The following is a 20,456-nucleotide window of genomic DNA, read 5'->3' as shown; positions in this document are numbered from 1 at the left end:
GATCTAGCTGAGTTGGAGTATCATTCAAGAGTTCTATTTCCTTACTGATCTTCTGTCTGGATGTTTTATCCACTATTGAAAGAAGTGTATTAAAGCCTTCTACTATTAACCTAGAACCATCCATTTCTCCCTTCAAATATATCAGTATATGTTTTGTATAATTTGGGCTCTGCTGCTAGGTGCATATATATTTATAACTGCTATGTCTTCTTGTTGAATTGACCCCTTTACCAGTATATGACCTCTATCCCTCATAACAGTTTTTGACTTAAAGTATATTTTATCTGATGTTAGTATAGATGTCCCATCTCTCTTTTGGTTACTACTTGCATGGTATATATTTCCATCCTTTCATTTCCAATCTACTGATGTCTTTAAATTTAAGGCAGGTCTCTTGTAAACAAACTTAGTTGGGTCATACTTTTTATCCATTCTGTCAATCTCTGCCTTTTGACTGGAGAATGTAATCCATTTATATTTAAAGTAACTACTGATAGTGCAGGACTTTCTTTTGTCTTTTTTCTAGTCTCTGTAAGCCTTATACCTTTTTGACCCTCTATTGTTCCATTAATCCCTACTTCCATATTTATTTGATTTTTTTTTGTATTGTACTATACAGAGTCCCTTCTCATTTCTTTCTAGATATATTTTTCATATATATATTCGTTGTGGTTACCAAAGAAAATAAAATTTAACATCCTAAATCTATAACAATCATATTTTACTTGATACCAAACTCTCTTTCATAGTGTACAAATACACTGTTCCTGTAACCCTCCACTGCCCCACCTTTTTTGTACTTGTTACAAATTATATGTTTGTACATTGTATGCCCAAAACCATAGATTTATCATTATTTTTTATGTGTTTGCTTTTCATCACCTGTAGGAAATAAGAAGTGGTGTTATATACCACAGTACTGGCACGGATATTAATAATTACCTATATGGTTACCTTTACCAGATGTCTTTATTTCTTTATGCCATTTTGATCACCATCTAATGCCCTTCCCTTTTAATCTGAAGAATTCCTTTTAGTGTTCTTTGTAAGGCAGGGGTCTAGTGGTAATGAACTCCCTCAGCTTTAGCTTATCTGAAAATGTCTTAATCTTTCTCTCATTTTTGAAAGTCTCATTGAATATAAAATTCTTGCTTTGCAATTGTTTTATCTCAACAATGTAAGTTTTCCAACACACTGCTTTCTTGCTTCCATGGATTCTGATAGGAAATTGGCTCTTAATTTAATTGGGACTCCCTTGTATATAGCAAGGAGAAATCCACAGATTTCTGAAAACTGAAATATCTTGCAGATTTTAGAACTCTCTCCTTGTCCTTTGCATCAAACAGCTTGATCAGTTTGTGCTGGAGCATATTTCTCAGTTTATCCTGTTTGGTGTTCCTGGGCTTCTTGGATGTGCCTATTCACATCTTTTCCTAAGTTTAGGAGTTTTCTGTCATTATTTTTTTGAATATTCTTTCTGCCATTTTCTCAATTTCTTCTCTTTCTGGGGACTCCCATAATGCATATATTGGTGGACTTGATTGGGGTCCCACAGTTCTCCTAGGCTATTTTCATTTCTTATAATTCCTTTTTCTTTCTGCTCCTCAGCCTGACTCATTTCAGTTGTCTTGTCTTCGAGTTCACTGATTCTTATATCAGCTCCAATCTGCTGTTGAGATCCTCCTGGGAGTTTTTCATTTAAGTTACTTTGGTCTTCAACTTCAGTTATTCTGTTAGGTTACTTTTTAAATTTTCTGTCTCTTTATTGAGATTTTCATTCATTGTGCCCTGATCCTTCCATTCTTTCTCTGTATTTTCCTTCACCACCTTGAGCATATTAAAGATCTTTTTTTTTTTTTAAAGTCTTTGTCCTCTTTGTTGATGATTTCTGGATTTTTATCCTCTTCCTTTGGATGGGCCATCATTTCCTGTTTCTTTGTCTTGTAATCTTTTGTTGCATCCTGTACCTTTTAATATTTTTAAATGTTAATTCTAGGATTTTTTCCCTCAGGTGTCTGGTTTTTTTTAGTTTACACCCAGCTAGTTATATGCTAGAGATTTTCTTGAGTGTCAGGAGTTAACAAAACCAAGCAAAGCAAAGCAAAAATAATATTTATCCATTGTACTAGTTAGCTAAAGGGGTGCTGATGCAAAATACCAGAAATTGGTTGGTTTTTATAAAGGATATTTATGTGGGATAGGAGCTTACAGATACCAGGCCATAAGCATAAGTTACATCCCTCACCAAAGTCTATTTTCATGTGTTGTTGCAAGATGGCTGCCAATGTCTGGGAGGGTTCAGGCTTCCTGGGTTCCTCTGGGCTCAGCTCCTCCATTTTCTCCACAAGGTCAGCTGTAGACTGTCAGGTGAACAGCTCTGTCTCTCTCCCTGGAACTCCAGCTTCAGCATCAAACTTCAACATCAAAACTCCAACATTAAAAGCCTCAACTCTGTCCTTTGCCATGCTTTTTATCTGTGAGACCCCATTCACCAACACCCTAATGACATGGCCCAATCATAACTCAGGCATGCCCAGGTACAAATCAGATTATAAACATAATCCAATATCTATTTTTGGAATTCATAACCATATCAAACTGCTACATCCATCTTTGCAAATTTGCTTTGAATTGACTGGAATGCTCTGTCAGAGTTCAACCCTCCTATAAGGAAGGTCAGCGAGGTGAGTTCAAAGTGCAGGGTCCTCCCTCTCTCTCTGGGCCTGTGTCTTGTCCTAGGCTTGTGCTTGCCAGTGGCCTTAGGAGCTCCCCTCCACTTCCCAGGTTACAGAAATCCTCTTTCCCAGGTGTTCCACTACAGGATTTAAAGCAGGTAAGTCTTCCTCTCAAACTGCCTCCCTCAGTTGTTTCCTACTGATATCCTTGTCTCAAGCTGCTTTTGCCTGAAGGGCATATTTGGAAAGGGGAGAGGCATGTGGAAGAGGAGTTTCCCAAAGTCAGTTTTTTCCAGCTGGAATATCAGGGTCCCACACAGGGACTGCCAGTCAGTTCCAAACTGCCCTGGGTAAGGGATTATGGAGAGACCAGGGAGGGCATCAGAAGCATCTTCCATGGCTCCTCAAAGCTGTGCTTTCTTGACTTGAAGCCTGTTCAGCAAATGCAGGCCTTCAAGTGTCCTTCACGGGAGGATGTGTACTGTCTTTAAGTCTCCCCCACAGCCTGTGTCTGGGAACAATGAAACAATGGCTGCCCTGAGAGCTGGACCCCCAGCAATCTGAAATTGTTAATCAAAAGCAGCAATCAGCAATCAAAATGCCCTCCCCATCCCCTTGCTTGGAACTAAGTTTTTATGTCCCTCTCTGGCACCAGCAAACCTTGTTAGGGGCCAGACCCCACTGCTGCCTGCCACAAGAGTGGGGCATGGGTGATGGTAACCACAATGCTGGGAAAGCAATTCCTTGGTATGGATCACAGTTTGCTAGTCTCTCCCTCCTACGATTCCCTGGATGCTATACCTTCATCTACTGGACTCCAGAGTTCCAAAATAGTTGTTTCAGACAGTTCCTGCCTGTATAATAGTTGTTCTGGTAGAGGGACTGATTTTTGAAGCTTTCTATTCTGCCATCTTCCCATAATTCCCCTAACATAGTGCTTTAGAGACCCATCATGTTGCATGTCTAGGAAGTTTGTTCTTTTTTAATGCCGAGCAGGATTCCACTGCACAGATGTACCACAGTTTGTACTGCCATTCACCAGATGCTTCACATTTGGGTCAATTCCTGTTTTTCACAAGCATAAGTAAAAGCTCTAGCCTTTTTTTCTTTCTTTTTTTAATTACTTTTTTCTCCCCGCCCCCAACCCTTGTTGTTTGCACTCCTTGTCTGCTCTCTGTGTCCATTCACTGTGTGTTCTATCTGTTTCTGCTTGTCCTTCTTCTTGTCTTTCTTTTTAGGAAGCACAGGGAACCAATCCCAGGCCCTCTGGTGTGGGAGAGAGGCACTCAATTGCTTGAGCCACTTCATCTCCCTGGTTTGTTGCATCTCTCACTGTCTCTCCTCTGCATCTCCCTTTTGTTGCATCATCTTGCTGCAACAGCTCCCTGCAGCATGGGCCACCAGCTCCCCACAGCGCGAGAAAGCTTGCCTTCACCAGGCCTGGGAAATGGAACCCAGGGCCTCCCATATGGTAGATGGGAGCCCAATCACTTGAGCCACAGTCACTTGCCTAGCCTTTTTTTCCTCTTTGAAACAACAATAAACTTAGCTTAAATAGTTGGCCACTCTTTTACTATATCTATTGTATCATCTCCTGAATTTATTTGCCTTCTTATTTGATTACTCCCTTCAACAGTGTCATCTATGTGGGTCTTTTCTCATAAAACTCTGAAGCCTTTTTAGGCCTGAGAATATTTTTATTAAATCCTCACATTTGAATTAACAAAGTACTTTAATAGAAAAGTATAAATTCAAAGTTACTGTCCTAAAATATTTATCTATATAAATATTTGACTTGAGACAAACCCTTTCAATCTGAGGTTTGTTTTCTTCTTTCAACCTTGGGGTTTATCTCCATTATGTCTTCAGATATTTCCTTTCTCCATTTTTATATCACTCTCTTTCTGCTCTACTTGGTTTTTTTATTTTTTTTAATATTTATTTTTTATTTCTTTCTCTCCCCTTCCCCCTCCCCCCTGAGTTGTCTGCTCTCTGTGTCCACTCGTTGTGTGTTCTTCTGTGACTGCTTCTATCCTTATCAGCAGCACTGGGAATCTGTGTTTCTTTTTTTGTTTTGTCACCTTGTGTCAGTTCTCTGTGTGGCAGCGCCATTCTGGGCAGGCTGCACTTTCTTTCACGCTGGGCGGCTCTCCCTACGGGGTGCACTCCTTATGCGGGGTGCTCCCCTTCGTGGGGGACACCCCTGCGTGGCACGGCACTCCTTGCGCACATCAGCACTGTGCATGGGCCAGCGCCACACAGATCAAGGAGGCCCGGGGTTTGAACTGTGGATCTCCCATGTGGTAGGCAGACACACTAACTACTGGGCCAAGTCCTCTTCCCTCTGCTCTACTTTTATCCTTCATATTAGACTATTTTAAAATGAGCTGCCTTTTTATTTTATTTTATTTACCTTTTCCTGCTGCCTCTGGAGAGTTGCACAATCTGCTCCAATCGCTAATTCATCTTCAGCCACATCTATTTATCCCATGTTATTAATAAATAGCATCAATAAACATTCATCTTAATCATTCTTTTTGTATGCCTAACTTTTCTATTAGTTTCATGATTTTTTTCTGCTTTATATAGTTAACGTTATCCCTCATCTTCTTAAATATACTCATCATGCTTTTTAAAAATTTTGGTTCACGTGTTTTAATAATTTTGTTTCAGATGGTATGTATTATTCAATTTTGTCTATTCATACCAGTTGTACTCCTTGGGTGCGTAGCTATTTTGGCCTGTGAATTGATTCCCTGGCATTTCCTCTACTGTATTTGATAATCCTGTATTCAGGGAGATTCAGGTGAGAGGTGATGGTGGTAAGCCCAGGACAAAGGCCTCAGGCACCAGAGAACCTCTGTTATCACTCTTATTTTCTGACACCTTACCAAGTCATTCCTCCAGTCGTATTTCTACCCTTTGGGAAAAGCAGCTGAGATGTAGCAGTGCTGAGAGGAAGCAGTAACCCTGCAGCCCGGGAACATGTAGAAGGACAGGAGATAGGGGAGGGTTGGTGGTGGGAGGATGGGGCTGACAGTCTGCTTTGTTTTTATTAATTCCTCACCTCAAAAGCACTTTGGTGCTGTTCTCACCTTAGCTGGAGGACTTCCCACCATGGCTTCAGGAGCACAGAGGCAGGCAATGATTGCCCCAAGGCAATATGTATAGAAGGTAGAGCAGATCTGAAAAAGTTGCATCCATCTGACTTCTCAGAGTCTCCTTCAGCCATCCACCTCCTACCCACTCGAAGATTTTATTTTTAGATTTATTTTATTTACCCCCCCCCCCCATTGTCTACTTTCTGTGTCCATTTATTACGTATTCTTCTGTGTCTGCCTGTATTCTTATTAGGCAGTCCTGGGAACCAATCCCGGGACCTTCCGGAATAGGAGAGAGGTGATCATTCTCTTGCTCCACCTCGGCAACCTGATCTGCTGCGTCTCTTATTGTCTCTCCTCTGTGTCTCTTTTTGTTGTGTCATCTTGCAGCACCAGTTTTCCACGTGGGCAGGCACTCCTGCAGGGAGCAGCACTCTTGCACAGGGCAGCCCTCTTGTGTGGGGCAGTACTCTGCACAGGCCAGCACTCTGTGTGGGCCAGCTCGCCTTCACCAGGAAGTCCTGGGCATCAAACCCTGGACCTCCCATATGTAGATGGGAGCCCAATTGTTTTAGCCACATCCACTTCCCACTCACAGATTAAGGCAGATTTCAGGTTCCCCAGGATTTTTGCTCTTCTTGGTTTAGGTCCTAAAACCCATGTTTCAGTTTTTTAGGCTGCTTGAGCAAACACCATGCAATGGGTGGCCTAAACAATGGGAATTTATTCACTGACAGTTTTGAGGTTATGAAAAGTCCAAATCAAAGCATCAAGGCAATGCTTTCTCCCCAAAGACTATGGCATTCTGGGGCTGGCTGGTGGCCTCTCCTGGTCTCTTCCTTCTTTTCTGGCATCCGTTGATGTTTAGCTTCTGGCTGCTCCCTCTGTGGATTTCTCTCTCTCTCTCTCTGAATTTCATTCTCTTACAAAGGACTCCAGTAATAGGATTAAGACCCATTGACATGGGACATGCCTTAACTAAGGTAACCTCATCAAAAAGTCCTTCTTATAATGGTTTGACTGTTTGGAATTCTTTTATGAATCCCATTCCTGAGGGTGTGAGACCATTTTGACTGGATTATGTCACTGAGGCACCTGTCCCCTTTCCAGGTCTAATATAAACCCAGAGGCACAGAAAGAAGCAGACAGACACAGAGAAAAAGGAAGTTCTGCCGTATTTGATCTGGCCATGTGAGAGAGGAATAGAAGATCACCTAAGCTCAATGCCTCCAAGAGGCTATGCCCACAGAGCATCTAAAGAGGAGATGAGCCCTGCTATATGTCTGATAGCTTGCAACTGACCTTGGGAAGAAAGCAGAGCAGCCAAACTGATATAGAAGACTAGAGAAGAGACAAGCCCTGTGCCTGATAGCTGACAGCTGAGCTCCGGGAGCTGGGCTTGGAGAGACGGTAGATTCTGGAAGAGATCTTGGCATAGATCATCAGTGGGCATCTTCACCACGTGGCAGCTGACTTTGGTAAGAAAGCATCTCTGATGGTGCTTTGGTTTGGACTTTTCACAGCCTTGGAACTGTAAGTGTTTAGCCAAAATAAATACCTTTTTGGTATTTTGCATCAGCAGGTCTTTGGAAAACTAAAACAAATGGGGGAAGCAGATGTGGCTCAAGCAATTGGGCTCTTGTCTACAATATGGGAGGTCCAGGGTTCAATTCCCAGGGCCTCCAGGTAAGGGCAAGCTGGCCCACGTGGAGTGCTGCCCCGTGCAGAAGTGCTGGCCCACACAGAGAGCTGGCGCAGCAATATGACACAACAAAAAGAGACAGAGGAGACAATAAGAGACACAGCAGCCCAGGGAGCTGAGGTGATGCAAGAGAATGAGCACCTCTCCCCCATTCCAGAAGGTCCCAGCATCAGTCCCAGTGCTGCCTAAAGAGAAGATGAGCAGATACAGAAGAAAGCACAGGGAATGGACACAGAGAACAGATGGGAGGTGGGAATGGGGATAGATAGATAGATAGATAGATAGATAAATAAATAAATAAATAAATAAATAAATAAATAAATCTTTTTTAAAAATTAGTAAAACAAATGGGTTCATGCCCATAGAAATGAATTCAGTTTAAGAACATGCTTTTCTGGGGCAGATCACAACACAGTTCCTCCTGCTGCTTTAGTTTCTGTAGGACAGACTTTGTGGGAGAGAGCCAGCAGCCGGTGGGTCCACCATCTTGACAGAAAGAGAAGCTGCACTGGATATTCTGTGATGCCTGCAGGGAAACCCACATGAAGAAAATAACCCACTCCACTCATATCCCTGTGTCCACTGGTCTTAGGCCTTCAGAGGAAAGGAATTCACTCTGCACAAGTGTGGGATGAGAGCTTGGTGCTCCTGTTGGGCAATCCAGGGCCGTGTCTCAGGGATGGAGAAAGGGGGTGGGAGAGGGGAGCAAGGAAACTGTGCTACGGGCTGCCGCCTTGCGATTTTCCAAATTGTACCTAAATTCTACTAGAACTTGAGAAATACTTTTTGTGAACAAATTTCTTACGGAAACCATCAAAGAGACTGAGCTTTGTCCCAAAGATGAGACAGGATAAGGCACAGAGGGCTTTAATGTGCTGGAGATATTCAGGTCTCTCTTCACTCCTCACTGGAAGCTACTTGAGAATGACTCCATATCCGAATTCCTGTCTACCCCACACGCCAGGCACACAGCTAGTCAATAACTTTGTCTAATTAATGTATCTTAACGATAGATTGTGGGTGATAGGTTTTGAAAGATTTTGGAGCATTTGAAAACAGTTCCTTGGCCAATTAAAATGTATAAGGTGAACCAAATAAGTCTTTGGATTTTCAACAGAATAAAAATTACTGTCTGGGAAGTACAAAATTTAAACCTATGACAACAACATTTTTTGTTATTTTTGTGGTAACATATATACAACATAAAATTTATAACAAGAAATTAGCACCACAAAGGGCCATTTGGAAGGTCTGGCCAAGGATAAACTCAATACAGCCATAGAGTTACTTCCCCTAAACTGTGCCCATCCTATAGAGAGACAGTCATTGGCCCCTTCCCCCTTCAAAGGCTGCTTGGGCAGATCCCTAAGGCAGACCCACACCCACCAGACTCTTCCCAGGTAGCGGCAATTAAGGCTTCAGCAAAGGATCTAATATGCTGCAACCATGGTAGAGACTCTTACTGCATCCCAGGATGGTTCGTGGAAGAGAACCCCATTCAGTTCCCAGCTCTGCGATCAGGACCCAACAAAGCTCAGCACCCGAATCATAACCAGGATGGTGGACTTTTCTCTACAGCCCTCTGGGAAATTCCATCGTCTTAACTGGCATCCAATTCTGTCCGGGGCTTAACTCTCACATGTTATCACGGATTATTTTTATAATTATCACCACATGTTCACTGCATGCCAGGCACTGGATTCGCTAAGTTGCTTTGCATGGGTTCTTTCCTACAATCCCCACAACAAATTTGTGAAGTAGGTTTTCTCTCCTTTTTCCAGGTGAGGAAGCTGGATTCTGCTGGGCTGATGATTTGCCCACAGTCACACAGTAAGTAGCCCAGCTGGGATTCAAACCAAGGTCCAGCTACCCAAAGCCCTGACTCCTATTCTCCACTCCATGTGTGGGGACGCCACAGGAAGCCCAGAGCACAGCTAGGCCACCTACTGGCTGTGACACTTTGGCTAGTTAACCTCTCTGTGCCTTGTTTTCCTTGTTTGCTCGACATTGGGACTATTAATATCATCTGCCTCACAGGGTTGTTGTGAAGATTTAGTGGGTTAAAATGGACCCAAAGCTCCTAAGTGTGCGGGACACACAATGAGCACTCTGAGTTGGTCATTACTCCCACAGCATGACACTGAGAGTAAAAATAGGGTATATTGGTTACAAGTGCAGGGTCCTGGAGCCAGAGGGTCTGGGTTCAACTCCTGACTCTACAGCTTACTAATTTAGTCTGCTGGAGCAAGTCAAATGGCAGCTCCCCTATGCCTCCGTGCCCTTCTTCTGTAGATTGGGGGTAACAGTAGTTTCGGCCTCGTTGGTTATTTAACAGTGCACGTAAAGCAGTTAGAAGGGAGCCTCGCACACAGTAAGATCTACTGGAGTCTCACACCACTGCACCGGTCCCCACCTCTAAGGGTGAGACTTTCTATTTCCTGCCCAATGGCCTTGGCAGGCCACCTCACCAGGCCCCCAGAGAAGGGGAGCGGGAGGATGGGGAGCCCGGCACTGCTCAGGTCCAGCCCGGGACCTCCAAGCTCCGGTCCAAGCAGCAGGCATCCCGGCACCGGCGCCGCGCAGGGTGGCTCAGGACAGCCAACCGGGACCCGTCCTAGGCCGCTTCTTCCGAGCAAAGGCCGGACTGCCGGCTCACAGTTGAACGCCCTGGTTAGAGCGCAAACAGGAAAAGAACGGCCGTGAACCTGAGTGGACAGAAAGGCCCGCGGCCGCGGGGGAGGGCGCTGGGAGGCGGCGGGGCGGGGCTGCGGCGGGGGCCCGCCGGGGGGCGCTGCGCCCCGCGCGCCCCGAGGCCGCCCCGGCTGGAGACGCCCGCCGCGCCGCGGGCGCTGGGTCACCGCTCCCTGTTCCCGGCCCCGACCGCGGAGCGCGGGATGCAGTGCCCGGGCGCCGAGCACCTGGTAAGGGCCCGCAGCCTCGGCTCTGCCAGGAAGGGACCCCGGGGAAGGGCCGGCTCCGTCGCGCGCACCTGCCCGGCCTGGACGCGCACCTACCCCGCCCGCGCGCTTCCGCCTCCCCTACCCTTTGGGGAATAAGGCCTCCGTCCCCGGCGCCGCCGCGCCCAGGGCGACACCGGGCGGGGAGGACCCCAGACCCCACCAGGTGCGCGCGCGGAGGCGTAGGAGGCGCTCGCGGCGTGGCACAGACTTGGGCCGGCCTCCAGGTGCGCCACAGGTGAGGGCTTGGCGACTGGGGGTTTTCATTGCCGCGCCGCACAGAGCAGGTGTTTCAAAGGCTCCAAGGAGTTAGAGGCGACCACGTCGAAATAATAAGGATACAGAAAATAGAAAGATTGGCTACTTTGAGCAGTCTTGAAGTAAGTTTGAGTTCAGTCTCCAGGCTGGAGGCTGCATGGTTATTGATCCTTTCCTCAACCCCCTCCCTTCTTTCTCTGGAAGGTTTCTACAGAGAGGACCCCCAGGCAAAGAGAATGGCGACCCCAGATTTATAGGAAATGCACAGATCCGACATGGTTATTCCTGTTCTTTCTCTTTTGGACTGGTTTGGTAAGTGTAGGTGCTTAGCTGGGAAAATGCCAGTGTGTGTGGGTGTGTGTGTGGGTGTCGGCCCCAGTAACCGTGTCCCGAATCCAAATCAGATTTCTAGTGTCTTCCCCGGGAATAATGTCAGTGGTACCAGGTTAAAGTTTGTGCTGCAATGAAACTGCTGTCATTAATCTGTAATAAACATCAGTTAGTCCTCGGGAATTCTTTTGAGGTATTGCACCCTTCTAGACTCTCCAATTGAAGAGCCTGCCTCATTCTGCAGACCACGTTTTAATGGAAGACTGTGTTAGGAACTCGGGAGTCACGGTTTGCAAAGGGATTGTTATTTAATAAAGCTTCTATTATTTTATTGATACGCTAGGTGAAAATTCTTGTAACTTCAGCGTCCCCTCCCCCAAAATAAATAGTGCTCAAGTTTTTGCTGTGCCTCTAACAAAGGAAAAGCTAGAGCAAGCCTAGAAACAAGTTACTATAGCTTTAGCTGAGCATAACACACACACATTTGGTATGTTGTGTTTCGTAGCTAATGGGTAAACGAACCCTTGATATAAACCCTCTAGTGAAAGAGGTAATGATTTTTTCCCATTCTAGTTTCCAGGTATGTATGGCAGCTGGTAGACCCTATGGGGCTGTGCTATTTTAATTCTGGAAGAGTCTCCTGGAAGCTGAAAGCTGGGTGCTTTTCTGCTTATTTCAGAGTTGTAGGAAACAGCAGGAAAAGTCATGCTAAGCTTTTTCAGAGACCATATTCATGAAATCAGGCATACCATTAGAGACATGTTATTTGCTGCATGGTAGATGATTAACTTATATAGTCCAATAATAGTTAACAGATAGTAATTACCTTTGTTGAAAAAGAATTAAATTTAAATAGATTTAAGAGATACGGTGTTTGTTTCTCTTTCCAAGTAAAAAAGGCATTTGCTCATTTGTTGACTTTACAGACTGGTTTCACGTAGACAGACTTCGTTGGAGGCACAGGGCAAGGTTGCACCTTTACAGGCATAACCAAGTGTTCTGTGTTACTTCGATTGTGGGCTCTTGGAGTTCTTATTTAGCTGCCGAGAGGAACGGTGCACCCACACCTCCTGCTTAACTTCCCTGTAGATGGTTTGTGTTTTTATCTGGTTCTGCTATTTTGTAAATGCAGGGAGCAGCTGTCCTGCCTGGCACTTAACAGCTTTGACCTTGGGATATTAATGTTATTAACGATCTTCCCTGGCCTCTCCAAAGCTCACACCTAGTCCCTCGCTACCAAGCTCGCGGCCCCGTGGCTTCCTGGGAACAGGATCTGTAGATGGCCCAGAACAGCCTAAAGAATTATGAACCAGCTGCGAGGTGGGACAGAGCTGGAAGCTGCTTTAAAATTACATTTCATACGCAAAATGATTCTATGGGTCCAGTATGCCCGTATTCTCTTTCCTCTTTAAAATTTGAATGAGAGACTGACCTTTGGCTACTGGCTTTGGTATCTTCTGCAACATTTTATAACCACAGGCATTTAAAACAGATCAAGGAGTGTTTTTTCTGCCTCTGTTCTTGTGTTTCTGAGTCTTGTGAGGAGGTATGTGCAGAATCTGAACTGCCAGGCTGGAGGTGCTGCCCCGCGTTAGGGCTGTACAAAGGAGGCTTGGGGCATGGGGCTGAAATCACAAACAGGGTGGTCTCTTGCAAATAGGAAGAACATCAGCCTTTGTTTATATGTGAATGTCTCAATAAATGTTGAAGAAGAGAGTGTCTCGAAGTCTTTGCCACTTCAGTCCACAGCCAGTCTTGGATCTTACCACATTCCAGGCAGCCACTGGAAAGGGCACGCCGAGGCTGGGCCAGCTTACCATGCCAGCCCCGTGGACACAGAGTCACACCCACGTCCACAGCATTTAAATGAAGGACGAGTGACCCTGCCCAGTAGCACAGGTGAACCTCTCCTGGAATCGGACCTGTTAGATACAGAGGAGCTGGGCGAGTGAGGAGGGGCTTCCATTGGGAGAGGAGGAGGGGCAGAGGGCTCTGTCCCCACGGAGGGCTGCAGTGTGTGAGTTTTTCTCTGCTTCTTGGTTGACTTCCTTGAGGACTCAGATTTTGTTCATCTTTGTGGACCCAGTAATATAATGCCTGACACACACTGGGCACTTGAAACATGTCGGTTATTTTGATTTCTAAATTAGTAATGAATGCAAAATATCTGAAACATGTGTTTGACTTTGGGAAAATATACCTGTGGAATATATAATATTGATACTACATGTATAAAATGTGTGCTCTATCTTCTCTCCTGGAATGATCCTCCAGTCAATGCCAATTATTAAATGATATTCTATGTATTGTCTATGGGGAAACCTACAGCACTACAGATTATAGGAGGATACCTATCCAGCCTGGTAGAGGGCCTATCAGTGCATATTAATGGAGTAATTGTGCTGAAATTTCTGATATTCCATATTCATTATGAAATTGAATAATGCTGACTGTCGATTGCAAGATATTGTCTAGCAGAGTTCCTAAGATTCTTAATTTTGTATGTTTTCCACATCTACTTTTTGTTAGCTTTTATTTGAAATAATTTCAATTATTCAGGACATTTGCAAAATTAGTACAAAACCCATACAGATACCAGATCCACCAACTTTTAACATTTTGCCACATTTGCTCTATCATTCTGTCTAACCATCCATCAGTCCATCCATCTATTTATCTGTCCATCTCTCTATCCATTTCTAAACATTTGAGAGTAGGTGATATATATGTGTGTGTGTGTATGTTCAAGCAGGGTCTTGTGTGTATATATACAAGATGCTCCTTTGAACACATAATAATTCCATATATGTTTCCTAAAAACAAAGAAATTCACTTATGTAACCACCGTAAGTACAGTTATCAAGTTCAAGAAATTTAACGTTGAGTAAAGCTTACTTTACTTTCCCATATCTACCAATAATGCCCTTTCTGGCATTTTCTCCTCCCTTGCTAGATCCAGTCCAGGAAGTTCAGAGATGCATTTAATTGCCATTGTCTCTTTGTGTTCTCTTTTTTTAAACTGCAGAAACATATATACAAAATAAACGTTCCCGTTTCAGCCCCTCCCAAAGTACCGTTCAGTGGTATCGGTCACCTTCACAGCATTGTACTGCCCTCACCAGCATCCATGCCCAGAACCTTCCATCACCCCAAACAGAAACCCTGCACCCATTGTTCATCAGCTCCCCAATCCGCCTCTGTCCTCTCCCTGCTAACCTGTTCTCTACTTCCTTTCTCTATGAGTTTATAGATTCTACTTACTTCATGCAAGGAGAATCATACAATATCTGCCCCTTTGTGTCTGACTTATTTCACTCAGTGTGGTGTCTTCAAGGCTAGCCGTCCAGTGGCACATATCAGAACTTCGTTCTGTTTAATTTTCTGTATTTTAAGCTGGAATTCCAAAACACTGTTTTCAGACATGTTAAAGACAGTATTTTGATGCATATCAATTATGTTGCTTCTGCCCCTAAGGGTCAGAGTCCCCTAAAAATAAGAAAAAAAGAAAAAAGAAACTAGTGAAAAGGATCAGCATAGGCCTAATGCACCTTAATAAATGAAGAACTTCAAAAACATAAAATTGAGTTGTCCTTGTAATTAGACCAAGAAGAAAAACCGACAGGCTCTTAGAGAAGAGAGTAAGAAGCACCGAGAGGTGAGAAAATGGAGAGGAATCTGTTCCAGTGCTTTAGAATGTTCCCCCTGCCTAACCTATAGAAAAGAAGACTAAATATTAAAATAACTGGAACCTAACTGATTGGGGCTTTGACTTGGTTGTTGAAGGTCAGAGATGCAATCACGCTGGGGAGATTTGTTTTTTACCTGGTTCCCTATCACATCAGGATCTTCATGGCTGTTGGGGACTGTTTTAAGCCTTTGGCCATGCTCTCAGGTGCCTCCTGGGTTTTGCTAGATGTTCATCATGGGCTACTCGGTGGTGGCTGGGGCCACGGGAAGACTCCTTTTCGGCTACGACAGCTTTGGCAACGTGTGTGGCAAGAAGAATTCCCCAGTGGAAGGGGCACCTCTTTCAGGGCAGGACATGACCGTAAAAAAGTAAGTACCCAAGTAAGTTCCCAAACTATATGTATTTGGGGGCTGTATTTCAAAACTCTGTATAAATTAGTCATTTAGAACCTGAAAACTGTTGTCCCATTCAATACTCTGTCAGCCCATCTCATAAAAAGGGAGGCCACGTGTGTAGTAGGAAAGGCATAGGTTTTTGTTTTTTGTGTGTTTTTTTTAAGATTTATTTATTTCTCTCCCCTTCGCCCCCCCCCCCCACCCCAGTTGTCTACTTTCTGTGTCCATTCGCTGTGTGTTCTTCTGCGTCCCTTGTATTCTTGGCGGCGGCACCAGGAATCTGTGTCTGTTTTTGTAGCGTCATCTTGCTGCATCAGCTCTCTGTGTGTGTGGGCCCACTGCTGGGCAGGCTGCGCTTTTCTCATGTAGGGTTGCTCTCCTTACGGTGTGCTCCTTGTGCATGGGGCTCCCCTACACTGGGGACAGCACTGTGTGGAACAGCACTCCTTGCGCACACTAGCACTGCGTGTGGGCCAGCTTCACCACACGGGTCAGGAGGCCCTGGGTTTGAACCTTGGACCTCCCATGTGGTAGGCGGACACCCTGTCCATTAAGCCAAATCCACTTCTCAAGGCATAGGTTTTTGAATCAGCCTTTTCTAAGTTCAAATTCCAGCGCTACTACTTATCAATTCTGTGGCCTTGGGCAGGGGACTTAACCTCTCTCAGCAGAGTTTTCAGATTTTTAAAAATAGTTTATTATACCCACCCCCACAAGTTGTCTTAAAGGATCCACCGAGACAGTGCAGGAGCGAAGCCTTAATAAAATTTTTATCTGTTACCATAATTGTCCATAATGTATCAGAATCATATAGCAGTGGTAGATTTGCGCTCTCCCGCTGTCCCAGCGTGTTCTCTATGTGGAGATACCTAAATTTCAACTTGAAATGCTGGGATCTGTGTCCCACATTCCCTCCCCAGCCCTGGCACTGCGGAAGGCATTCTCTCTCCCTCCGTCTCCAGGCCCAAGAAAGTGAGACTCAACCCAGAAACAGGAAAGGAAAAGAAGATATCCCCTGGAGGCCAGGGAAATCCTAGCCGTCATCTCTAAGATGGAGACTGCCTTCTAATAATTTTTGAAACTTGATGATCCAGAGCAACTTCTAGGAGAGAAATCTTAAGGGTCTAAAGCTGTCCTGAGTGTAAGTTGGAAGTCACCCAATACAAATTTCAGACCAAGCCTCTTATCCTTCTGAATGTCGCCCCTCCCAGGGGGTGGCATATGCTCTGGGCATCGCTCGCTTGGGAGGCATTCCTGCCTGCGCTGGCGGGAGCCCAGGACAGAGAAGATGGGAGGAAAGGGCTGCCCGGCTGCACCAGTGCTCAGACTTCACGCTCTGCTCATCGTGCAACGCTGAGAAAGCCATCCCTCTTTGAAGTGAAAAGTTACCTTTATCCTACACCCAGGAAACTTGCTCCCCCATTTTCTATTGTACCCCCTTCCTATCTCCCATCCCCACTGGAGGGAAAAGAAGCTTGTGGAGCCCCTTCTCCAAGGTTCCTCCCGTTTCAGGGCTCTGTAGCCCAGCAGTTACCCATTAAATGGCAGTAACTCCTTTTGCTCTAAAGGTCTCATTAGTTTCCTGCTTCTCAAACTGTGAAAAAGAGAGAGAGTATGTGTGTGTGCAAGGGCCAGCCCTGAGTTCACCAGTGGCCTCGCACTGCCTTTCCACCTCCTCCCCTGGGTTCAGCGTTCTCTGAAATGCTGGAGGGAAACGGACTTTGGCCCAGTGGTTAGGGCGTCTGTCTACCATATGGGAGGTCCGCGGTTCAAACCCCGGGCCTCCTTGACCCATGTGGAGCTGGCCATGCGCAGCGCTGATGCGCGCAGGGAGTGCTGTGCCACGCAGGGGTGTCCCCCGCTTGGCCCCCACGCGCAAGGAGTGCGCCCGTGAGGAGAGCCGCCCAGCGTGAAAAAGAAAGAGCAGCCTGCCCAGGAATGGCGCCACCCACGCTTCCCATGCCGCTGAAGACAACAGAAGCGGACAAAGAAACAAGACGCAGCAAATAGACACCAAGAACAGACAACCAGGGGAGGGGGGGAAATTAAATAAATAAATAAATCTTTTAAAAAAAAAAAAAATGAAATGCTGGAACTCTCTTGGTGCACTCACGCTTTCTGTGGCTACCACTGGGCACTTCAGGCATTGACTTGATCTAGCAATCATGGGCAATTGAATCAGTCCTTTTCTTCCTCAGTGACCTCCCTAGTGTTATTCCCCAGAAAATGCTGATTCTGGAAGAGAAGTTTTATTACTTTTTGAGTATGTTTCCCAGCACCATGGAGCACCTCAGTAGCCATAATAAATTTTAAATGATGCTTAGGCCCTGGATTACAAAAACTGGTGTTAGTTATCCCCATAACTCAGTAGTTTTTAAAGACCCACCATCAAGCCCAAGGAGGGGATATTCTCTGAGACATTCTTCTGTTTCCTCTACTTCCTAGACACGTGTTCTTTATGGATTCCTGCAATCAGGACGTCAAAGATGTTCGGCTCAGTTCCATTGTCCTGTGTGTATCCAGCTGTCCCGAACAGCAGCTTGACACCCTGGAAGAGGTGCAGCTCTTTGCAGACACTAGCGGTAGGCACCGAGGGCCCCATGCCGCCTCCTCCTTGGGAGGGGTAAGACGGGGGGACCTAGATGCCATAACCTTCCCTGACATTGCTTCCTCTGGAAATCCAGAAATAGAACTTCATTTGTGGGCTTCTCTTTAGTGTGGAAAAAGTGTAAACATTTTCCCTGCAGCTTGTTCAGTATCATTTTTGGATTTATCTGAAATCCTTGATGCTCCCTGCCGGTGCTCCCTGCCCACTGCTGGGGAATGGTTTTCCAGAGAACATCCGACAGACAGGGAGACTTGGGCTGTTACTGATTTACATTTGGAGCCCAAAGGCGAGATCAGACAAGGTCAGAGTGCTGTATGTGCAGGGGCACATCCAGACCCCAGAGCACCTATGCTCCTGGCTTCAGGCTGCATTACCACCAACTGTGTTCTTTCAATAAAATGTCAGGGCCAATGGACACTCATTGACTGGCTGAGATAGGCTCAAGTTTTACCAAAACATTTGTGTAACTGAAGTACTGTACTCTGACTCTGCCTTTCAAATTTATATTATCGGGCTTAAACAAACAAAAGAAAGTCAAAGTGACCCACTGCAAGTTTTATATGCCTGTGAAAAGCTGTGCTGGGTTTGTTTTTTTTAAGAATTATTTGCAAGGCTGGGTTTAAAATATCAAGCCTCTATAACAAATCTTGTTCAAATAACTCTTGAATCATTTTAGTATCAATCCCTTAACTTTTAGTTTTGAATTTGGGGTTTTGGTGAGAAAGAAAGAGCCTAACTGGACCTCAGATTGTATGCCTAGTCTTTTGGGGTACAGGTCCCCCCAGTGGCTGGTTTTCAACTTGGGAGTAGTTTGTTCGGTCTCCTAAGTTTGGTAAAATGACTGTAGTTTCCTTACCACACTGCTAGGAGGATGGACATGACATAGGAAGATGGTCTAGTCTGTGTGTCTTCTATCTACAGGTTCCTTCTTGTGTGTTTATAGTTTGAACTCCTTCAACTACACCCAGGATCCAAATGCAGACTCACTGTGCCCCAGGCTCCCAGTTCCTCCAAGGTAAAAGCTTCCACACTTCCTTCTTATTGATCTACAAAATTACCCAGTTCTTGATAAGGGCTGTCACTCTCCTTAGGATTGGGGGAGACTCAAAGGGGAGCTCATTTAGAGCCCCTCCACAAGGAGCTCACAATTTACAGGCAGCCAGTGAAAAGCAAAGAGAAATTCTGTGTAATATGTGTCATGGACAATGTGTTAGTAACCAAATTAAACAAGGAGAAAATTCAACTAACCATGAGACATGTAGACTTTGAATTACAGCTCTAGAGCTAGCAAAAAGTAACATAGGAATTATTGCCAAACGAGTGATTTTATAAAGTACTCGGTGTATATTTTTTCTACTCCAAGCCGTCTATTACAAAGTAGAAATTATTTACTTGAGCTTTTTTATTGCAGCCAGACAAGGTTGGTTTTTATAGCCCTAGATTTCTCCATAAGAAATAAATCTAGTTGGACAAGGCCTAGTTGTCACCACCCCTTGCCTCTCAATGAAAATAGAAAGCATATCTCCTCATCAAGTGCACCACGCGGTGAACTCCTTTTGAGATCTATTTTTTTTTTAAACCAGGTTGGGCATTGAACCTGGGACCTCTTGCGTGGGAAGCTGGCACACAACCACTGAGCCACATGGGTGCCTCTGAGTTGGTTTTTCATTTGTTTGCTTGTTGTTTTGTGGTGGGTTTTTTGTTTGTTTGTTTTTAGGAGACACCAGGGACCAAACCCAGGACCTCCCATGTGGGAAGCAGGCTCTCCACGGCCTGAGCCACATCTGCTCCCCTTGGGGTCTTGTTAATCCGTATCAGCTGGTATAGTTCCTGGTACGTAGTAGGCACCTGCTATAAATCTAAATATTTATAAAACAAAACGATAGCAATAAAACAGTGATTGCATTCCGTGAAGTTAACAGCTCTTGTTCTGCCTTTGGGAAAGATAAAGTGAAAAATCCAATTATCATTCCCTGCCACCTTTAGGATACTGAGATGCATAAAATGAGTGCTTAGATTTCATTTTGCATTTGTCCTTCTTTTGAAATGTTAGTATGTTGGCAACGGATGAGACTTGTGTACAAAATCCCTGAGGAATAAGGATTTAAATAAAGCAAGACATTGTGCCAGTCATCTAGTACATGGTCTATCAAACTCTAGACCGAATATATTACGTCGCAACTCCAGTACACATATTCCTTCATACGTACTTAGAGATTTAAAACAAAAGTATAAAAGTCTCACAAAAGAAAACCACCCCCTACTACATAGGATTCATGCTAATGGCTCCTATTTCACTTTTTTGAAGGTAATTTATTTCATAACCTTATAACGGGTTGCAACTGCGGCCTGAAATATGCTGATCTAGCAAGTGCTTAAAACACACATACACACACAAAAAAAAACTTGAGTAGGTTTTAACTGAATAGGAAACAATACGATTAGTCATTTTTGTGGCATTCTTTACTAAAATAAATATTTCTTAAAAGTGGAGAGAATTATGTACAGAGGAGAGCACCCATTCCATTTTTCCATAATATCCTATTTTTTTAAATTCAGAGATCTTAAATATGTCTCAATGACACATGACTGAGCCCAGGGGAGAAATAAAAGTAGATTGTTTTCATAGTCATTGAAGGAAAGTTAACACTTGGAGAGGAGTTCTTAAAAGAACATTATTTGTAACTGTACCTGTAGAAGGAATTAAAGAACTTGGAATTCTTAAAGGTGGTAATCTGGCCA

The 20,456-nt window shown here is 44.6% G+C and overlaps 1 protein-coding gene across 15 annotated transcripts in view; it reads left to right on the top strand.

Moving 5' to 3' along the window:
- The first annotated feature begins 10,267 nt into the window (after positions 1-10,267).
- The window catches only part of SLC44A3 (solute carrier family 44 member 3), an 80,300-nt gene continuing 70,111 nt past the window's right edge, over positions 10,268-20,456 (top strand). For 10 of the 15 annotated variants that reach the window (XR_011649621.1, XR_011649620.1, XR_011649622.1 and 7 more), the window contains exons 1-5: positions 10,268-10,399; positions 10,898-11,005; positions 14,937-15,079; positions 17,552-17,688; positions 18,636-18,729. Coding sequence is in view for 9 of the 15 variants with exons in the window: in XM_058303151.2 (XP_058159134.1) it covers positions 10,373-10,399; positions 10,898-11,005; positions 14,937-15,079; positions 17,552-17,688; positions 18,636-18,729 (509 nt within the window). In the remaining 6 variants the exon portion in view is untranslated. Of the gene's footprint in view, positions 10,400-10,575; positions 10,674-10,700; positions 10,816-10,897; positions 11,006-14,915; positions 15,080-17,551; positions 17,689-18,635; positions 18,730-20,456 lie in introns of those variants that run through there. The other 5 variants (XM_058303150.2, XM_071217240.1, XM_058303152.2 and 2 more) reach the window with 5 other exon arrangements.

This window comes from Dasypus novemcinctus, chromosome 9, assembly GCF_030445035.2.
Source record: "Dasypus novemcinctus isolate mDasNov1 chromosome 9, mDasNov1.1.hap2, whole genome shotgun sequence".
Lineage (NCBI taxonomy): Eukaryota > Metazoa > Chordata > Mammalia > Cingulata > Dasypodidae > Dasypus > Dasypus novemcinctus.
The sequence above is the reverse complement of the archived record's forward strand: the minus strand, read 5'-3'. Positions and strand labels throughout refer to the sequence as shown.